At 41.2% G+C, this 8,647-nt stretch overlaps 1 protein-coding gene across 1 annotated transcript in view; it reads right to left on the reverse strand.

Annotated features, from left to right (window-relative positions):
* Nucleotides 1-5,650, reverse strand: part of LOC124019827 (methyltransferase-like protein 22) — a 26,175-nt gene extending 20,525 nt beyond the window's left edge. Inside the window, exons 1-2 of the mRNA XM_046335261.1 lie at nt 5,507-5,650; nt 4,883-5,204 (exon numbers count right to left, since the gene is read on the reverse strand). Coding sequence (XP_046191217.1) covers nt 4,883-5,204; nt 5,507-5,612 — 428 coding nt within the window. The 5' untranslated portion in view covers nt 5,613-5,650. The remainder of the gene's footprint in view (nt 1-4,882; nt 5,205-5,506) is intronic.
* Between the last annotated feature and the right edge of the window lie 2,997 nt (nt 5,651-8,647).

Raw genomic sequence — 8,647 nt, forward strand, 5'->3', positions numbered from 1 at the left:
CTCAGACTGACAGGTATAACATCTACAATAGTTAGTCATGTCTCTATCTCAGACTGACAGGTATAACATCTACAATAGTTAGTTAGTCATGTCTCTATCTCAGACTGACAGGTATAACATCTACAATAGTTAGTCATGTCTCTATCTCAGACTGACAGGTATAACATCTACAATAGTTAGTAATGTCTCTATCTCAGACTGACAGGTATAACATCTACAATAGTTAGTTAGTAATGTCTCTATCTCAGACTGACAGGTATAACATCTACAATAGTTAGTTAGTCATGTCTCTATCTCAGACTGACAGGTATAACATCTACAATAGTTAGTTAGTCATGTCTCTATCTCAGACTGACAGGTATAACATCTACAATAGTTAGTAATGTCTCTATCTCAGACTGACAGGTATAACATCTACAATAGTTAGTCATGTCTCTATCTCAGACTGACAGGTATAACATCTACAATAGTTAGTAATGTCTCTATCTCAGACTGACAGGTATAACATCTACAATAGTTAGTCATGTCTCTATCTCAGACTGACAGGTATAACATCTACAATAGTTAGTCATGTCTCTATCTCAGACTGACAGGTATAACATCTACAATAGTTAGTTAGTCATGTCTCTATCTCAGACTGACAGGTATAACATCTACAATAGTTAGTCATGTCTCTATCTCAGACTAACAGGTATAACATCTACAATAGTTAGTCATGTCTCTATCTCAGACTGACAGGTATAACATCTACAATAGTTAGTAATGTCTCTATCTCAGACTAACAGGTATAACATCTACTATAGTTAGTCATGTCTCTATCTCAGACTGACAGGTATAACATCTACAATAGTTAGTCATGTCTCTATCTCAGACTGACAGGTATAACATCTACAATAGTTAGTCATGTCTCTATCTCAGACTGACAGGTATAACATCTACAATAGTTAGTCATGTCTCTATCTCAGACTGACAGGTATAACATCTACTATAGTTAGTTAGTCATGTCTCTATCTCAGACTGACAGGTATAACATCTACAATAGTTAGTTAGTAATGTCTCTGTCTCAGACTGACAGGTATAACATCTACAATAGTTAGTTAGTCATGTCTCTATCTCAGACTGACAGGTATAACATCTACAATAGTTAGTTAGTAATGTCTCTGTCTCAGACTGACAGGTATAACATCTACTATAGTTAGTTAGTCATGTCTCTATCTCAGACTGACAGGTATAACATCTACAATAGTTAGTCATGTCTCTATCTCAGACTGACAGGTATAACATCTACAATAGTTAGTAATGTCTCTATCTCAGACTGACAGGTATAACATCTACAATAGTTAGTCATGTCTCTATCTCAGACTGACAGGTATAACATCTACAATAGTTAGTAATGTCTCTATCTCAGACTGACAGGTATAACATCTACAATAGTTAGTAATGTCTATCTCAGACTGACAGGTATAACATCTACAATAGTTAGTCATGTCTCTATCTCAGACTGACAGGTATAACATCTACAATAGTTAGTAATGTCTCTATCTCAGACTGACAGGTATAACATCTACAATAGTTAGTCATGTCTCTATCTCAGACTGACAGGTATAACATCTACAATAGTTAGTCATGTCTCTATCTCAGACTGACAGGTATAACATCTACAATAGTTAGTTAGTCATGTCTCTATCTCAGACTGACAGGTATAACATCTACAATAGTTAGTCATGTCTCTATCTCAGACTGACAGGTATAACATCTACAATAGTTAGTCATGTCTCTATCTCAGACTGACAGGTATAACATCTACTATAGTTAGTTAGTCATGTCTCTATCTCAGACTGACAGGTATAACATCTACAATAGTTAGTCATGTCTCTATCTCAGACTGACAGGTATAACATCTACAATAGTTAGTTAGTCATGTCTCTATCTCAGACTGACAGGTATAACACCTACAATAGTCTGGAACAGGGATGGGAAACTGATGGGAAATGGGCCATAAAAAAGTGGCGGAGAGATTTAGCTGTTTATTTTATTACTACTTTGCTGCAATTCTACACATTCTGCTACAGGGTAGAGAGAACTGTCTACTGTTTTTAATATGATATCTGAGTGAGATTGACGAACAAAATCAATGCGGGCTCCTCGGTCGGCAATTCAACCATTGATATACTACAAGTTTACAAAGCTGGCCGCTAGACTAACTGACCAATATAACTAACTGACCAATATAACTAACTCACCAATATAACTAACTCACCAATATAACTAACTGACCAATATAACTAACTGACCAATATAACTAACTGACCAATATAACTAACTCACCAATATAACTAACTGACCAATATAACTAACTGACCAATATAACTAACTGACCAATATAACTAACTCACCGATATAACTAACTCACCGATATAACTAACTCACCGATATAACTAACTCACCAATATAACTAACTCACCAATATAACTAACTGACCAATATAACTAACTGACCAATATAACTAACTCACCAATATAACTAACTCACCAATATAACTAACTGACCGATATAACTAACTGATATAACTAACTCACCAATATAACTAACTCACCAATATAACTAACTCACCAATATAACTAACTGACCAATATAACTAACTGACCAATATAACTAACTGACCAATATAACTAACTCACCAATATAACTAACTGACCAATATAACTAACTGACCAATATAACTAACTGACCAATATAACTAACTCACCAATATAACTAACTCACCAATATAACTAACTCACCAATATAACTAACTCACCAATATAACTAACTGACCAATATAACTAACTGACCAATATAACTAACTGACCAATATAACTAACTGACCGATATAACTAACTGACCAATATAACTAACTGACCAATATAACTAACTGACCAATATAACTAACTGACCAATATAACTAACTGACCAATATAACTAACTCACCAATATAACTAACTCACCAATATAAAAAAACAAGTACCAAATAATGCTGAGAGAGATAATTGAGTGACTGTCATAAGAAGAGAAACACTGCTGATGTACAACCACATTTCTAAATAATGCCGAGAGAGATAATTGAGTGACTGTCAGTGGCTGTCATAAGAACAGAAACCCTGCCGATGCACAACCACATTTGTATATTGGACCTTGGTGTATTCTACCATTCTATTGACCCACTGGCCATAAAACATCTACAGGACAACAATCAAATGAAGGCAGTACAACACAGAGGGAAGGTTTGACAGTAATAACTGTGGTGATGTGGAGGTGAGATGTAGAAGGGAAGGTTTGACTGTAATAACTGTGGTGATGTGGAGGTGAGATGTAGAAGGGAAGGTTTGACTGTAATAACTGTGGTGATGTGGAGGTGAGATGTAGAAGGGAAGGTTTGACTGTAATAACTGTGGTGATGTGGAGGTGAGATGTAGAAGGGAAGGTTTGACTGTAATAACTGTGGTGATGTGGAGGTGAGATGTAGAAGGGAAGGTTTGACTGTAATAACTGTGGTGATGTGGAGGTGAGATGTAGAAGGGAAGGTTTGACTGTAATAACTGTGGTGATGTGGAGGTGAGATGTAGAAGGGAAGGTTTGACTGTAATAACTGTGGTGATGTGGAGGTGAGATGTAGAAGGGAAGGTTTGACTGTAATAACTGTGGTGATGTGGAGGTGAGATGTAGAAGGGAAGGTTTGACTGTAATAACTGTGGTGATGTGGAGGTGAGATGTAGAAGGGAAGGTTTGACTGTAATAACTGTGGTGATGTGGAGGTGAGATGTAGAAGGGAAGGTTTGACTGTAATAACTGTGGTGATGTGGAGGTGAGATGTAGAAGGGAAGGTTTGACTGTAATAACTGTGGTGATGTGGAGGTGAGATGTAGAAGGGAAGGTTTGACTGTAATAACTGTGGTGATGTGGAGGTGAGATGTAGAAGGGAAGGTTTGACTGTAATAACTGTGGTGATGTGGAGGTGAGATGTAGAAGGGAAGGTTTGAATGTAATAACTGTGGTGATGTGGAGGTGAGATGTAGAAGGGAAGGTTTGACTGTAATAACTGTGGTGATGTGGAGGTGAGATGTAGAAGAGAAGGTTTGACTGTAATAACTGTGGTGATGTGGAGGTGAGATGTAGAAGGGAAGGTTTGACTGTAATAACTGTGGTGATGTGGAGGTGAGATGTAGAAGAGAAGGTTTGACTGTAATAACTGTGGTGATGTGGAGGTGAGATGTAGAAGGGAAGGTTTGACTGTAATAACTGTGGTGATGTGGAGGTGAGATGTAGAAGAGAAGGTTTGACTGTAATAACTGTGGTGATGTGGAGGTGAGATGTAGAAGGGAAGGTTTGACTGTAATAACTGTGGTGATGTGGAGGTGAGATGTAGAAGGGAAGGTTTGACTGTAATAACTGTGGTGATGTGGAGGTGAGATGTAGAAGGGAAGGTTTGACTGTAATAACTGTGGTGATGTGGAGGTGAGATGTAGAAGGGAAGGTTTGACTGTAATAACTGTGGTGATGTGGAGGTGAGATGTAGAAGGGAAGGTTTGACTGTAATAACTGTGGTGATGTGGAGGTGAGATGTAGAAGGGAAGGTTTGACTGTAATAACTGTGGTGATGTGGAGGTGAGATGTAGAAGGGAAGGTTTGACTGTAATAACTGTGGTGATGTGGAGGTGAGATGTAGAAGAGAAGGTTTGACTGTAATAACTGTGGTGATGTGGAGGTGAGATGTAGAAGGGAAGGTTTGACTGTAATAACTGTGGTGATGTGGAGGTGAGATGTAGAAGGGAAGGTTTGACTGTAATAACTGTGGTGATGTGGAGGTGAGATGTAGCAGGGAAGGTTTGACTGTTTGACTGACCTGCGTGGTACCTCTAAATCTCCATCTTCATCCAGGGGTGGTTCTACCCCTCCGTCCTCATCCCTGTCTACCCCTCCGTCCTCATCCCTGTCCACTCCTCCGTCAGCCCCTCCGTCCTCATCCCTGTCCACTCCTCCGTCAGCCCCTCCGTCCTCATCCCTGTCCACTCCTCCGTCAGCCCCAGTCTCACTCTCCTTAGCATCTCCCCTTCCACTCTCCTCCTGGGTGTTGCGGTCTAACTCTTCCCCTCCGCAGGGGGAACCGAGGTCACAGGTGCGCTGCTTCGTTCCGTCCCACAGGATTCTGAACCGGGAGATGAAAACTAAACACACAGGCTGCGTTTAGACAGGCACCCCAATTCTGATCTTGTTTTCACTCATTGCTATTTTGACCAATCAGATCAGCTCTGAAACAGATCTGACGTGAAAAGATCTGATGTGATTGGTAAAAAGACCAATTATTGGGGGGGGAAACTACCAGAACTGTGCTTCCTGTGTAAACACAGCTATAGAGGATTGGGACACAGTTCCGTTCACATTCAGGAAAGACCTACATTGAAACTAAATTAAAACATTTTCATAATTTAATTTTGTGTCATTTCACACACCCACACCCCTCCAGTACCTGGTTGTCCTACGCGGTTGAGGCGTGCCATGAGGTGGCGAGAGTTGGGCAGCAACAGGTGAACGTCAGACAGCACCGTGTCATAATGGAAGGTGATCTGGTCCATGGCTCACCCTGCATGTCATCTACCTGCCTGCAGCACACCTGGGGAACACACACACACACACACGCGTTGCAAGCACAAACTGACACACAGGTGCATATATACATTTGTCGCAAGCACACAGGTCACACACACACACACACACACACACACACACACACACACACACACACACACACACACACACACACACACACACACACACACACACACACACACACACACACTTTTAAGAGCTTAAACTACCAAATGGGCTGTATTTCAGGTGAAATAAAGTCTGTCTCTGTTATCTGTTAGACAGGTGAAATACAGCCGTGTTATCTGTTAGACAGGTAAAACACAGCCTGTCCCGGGAACACAGAACTAAAAGACGAGGCCAACAGCAACCCTCAGCCAGAGGCCATCTGCAGCTCAGCAAAGTGTCCTCTCCAGCATCACAGTGAGCTGTTGTAGCAGCAATCCGCCTCATAGCTGGGAAAAGCACCAAGTGACGTCGCCATAGCGACCGACCAAGGTGTGTTGACGACCCTGTATTCATTATGTCAACAAGAGACATCATAAATGGTTCTTAGAAACACAATCTTCTTGGTCGGTGTGGCTAAAAATGTATGTTGTTATGCCCTGCAGTTATAGCAGCCAACGTTACTTATAACTGTTAGCGGTCACTCGCCTTTCCCAGTGGTAGTTAGCTAACTTTTCTAGCCAGAAGTTGTCAATGAAAATGCTGCCAAGACGTGTGTCTGGTAAACATGTTTTCATTTGGTCAAATAAACTAGCCTTTTCTCTACGGTGGGAACTGCTGACAAACGTAACTGAATGGGTGGGAGGGAACCTGCTAGAAACAGCTAGCTTGATGCTAGCTACTCTGATAATGAATGACTTGGCCAGGTCCAGGGGCAGACTAACTAACTAACTAAATAACTAACTAACTCACTAACAACGACGCTAGCTAAACGAGGCACATTTAAATGAAACACTTCCAACACAATACAGTCTAATAACATAAACACGCATTTCATTCACTCTGAGCTTACAACGACGACGCGCAGATTGTCTCAAAATATCAGCCGTTCAGAAATAACACTAGACGTACAGAATTACAGGCGGTGCCGCATTATTATTTCACCCACCAACAAAGGAAACAAAAGCCATTCAAAACGTTCCGTGTGCTACACGCATCTAGAAATCACTCAATATGTAAACCTGCTCCGAAAGAATTTAAATGGCAAAGAATTCAAATTGAAACATAGTTAGAATTTCACTTAGATTGTGATTAAATATCTACATGTGTGTGTTGTAGACACTTTTCCTCACTCAAATAATTACATTTCTAAAACTCTGATTAAATTAACATAATGTGATCAACACTAGTCAGGATCCCTACTGTGAAGCATGGTGGTGGCAGCATCATGCTGCGGGGATGTTTTTCAGGGGCAGGGACCGGGAGACTAGTCAGGGTCCCTACTGTGAAGCATGGTGGTGGCAGCTTCATGCTGCGGGGATGTTTTTCAGGGGCAGGGACTGGGAGACTAGTCAGGATCCCTACTGTGAAGCATGGTGGTGGCACCCTAACCCTAACCCTAACCCTAACCCTAACCCTACAGAGATGAGGTCATCATTCAAAAATTATGTTAACCACTATTATTGCACATAGAGTGAGTCTATGCAACTCATTATTGAACTTGTTAAGCACATTTTTTACTCCTGAACTTATTTAGGCGTTTCCATAACAACGGGGTTGAATACTTATTGACTCAAGACATTTGAGATTTTAATTGAATAAATGTGTTTAAAAAAAATGTCTAATAACAGAATTCCACTTTGACATTATGGGGTAAATGTAATCCATTTTAAATGTAATACAACGACGTGTGGGGAAAGCCACGGTGTGTGAACCCTTTCTGAAGGTGCTGTACGCACCTGGTCCTAATGAACTTTAGTCAATGATCAATACATGTGTCTTTGCTATATTGTTTCAGAGATTTTAACAGTTATTGTGTTGAGTTACATAGCTTTTTAAAATTTTATTTTTTACTTCTCTTTGTTTAGTAAATGATTGAATGGTCCCTAATCCCATTGGGAATGACACCAAATCCTAGATGTATCAGACACCAAGATCACATCTATGATGGTTTGAGTGGCGTTACGTACTCTAGTGGGCTATTTTATCAGTTGAAGCAAATCAAACCCCCGTCAAAAGGTAAATGGAAACTTTCATAACGGTTTTGTCTTTGACTTGAGTGGTTGTGTTAAAATCACCAATCAAAACATTTACATTGAAGATCTAAACATTTAGAGAAAGGTTTCTCCAGCGCTGGGTAAAAGTCATTCTGATTGGCTGGTCTGTAGCATGCCTCCTCCAGCGCTGGGTAAAAGTCATTCGGATTGGCTGGTCTGTAGCATGCCTCCTCCAGCGCTGGGTAAAAGTCATTCTGATTGGCTGGTCTGTAGCATGCCTCCTCCAGCGCTGGGTAAAAGTCATTCTGATTGGCTGGTCTGTAGCATGCCTCCTCCAGCGCTGGGTAAAAGTCATTCGGATTGGCTGGTCTGATTGGCTAGGTAAAAGTAATTCTGATTGGTTGGTCTGTAGCATGCCTCCAGCGCTGGGTAAAAGTCATTCATTGGCTGGTCTGCATGCCTCCTCCAGCGCTGGGTAAAAGTCATTCTGATTGGCTGGTCTGTAGCATGCCTCCTCCTGCCCTGGGTAAAAGTCATTCTGATTGGCTGGTCTGTAGCATGCCTCCTCCTGCGCTGGGTAAAAGTCATTCTGATTGGCTGGTCTGTAGCATGCCTCCTCCAGCGCTGGGTAAAAGTCATTCTGATTGGCTGGTCTGTAGCATGCCTCCTCCTGCGCTGGGTAAAAGTCATTCTGATTGGCTGGTCTGTAGCATGCCTCATCCAGCGCTGGGTAAAAGTCATTCTGATTGGCTGGTCTGTAGCATGCCTCCTCCAGCGCTGGGTAAAAGTCATTCTGATTGGCTGGTCTGTAGCATGCCTCCTCCAGCGCTGGGTAAAAGTCATTCTGATTGGCTGGTCTG

This window comes from Oncorhynchus gorbuscha, unplaced genomic scaffold, assembly GCF_021184085.1.
Source record: "Oncorhynchus gorbuscha isolate QuinsamMale2020 ecotype Even-year unplaced genomic scaffold, OgorEven_v1.0 Un_scaffold_691, whole genome shotgun sequence".
NCBI classification, from domain to species: domain Eukaryota; kingdom Metazoa; phylum Chordata; class Actinopteri; order Salmoniformes; family Salmonidae; genus Oncorhynchus; species Oncorhynchus gorbuscha.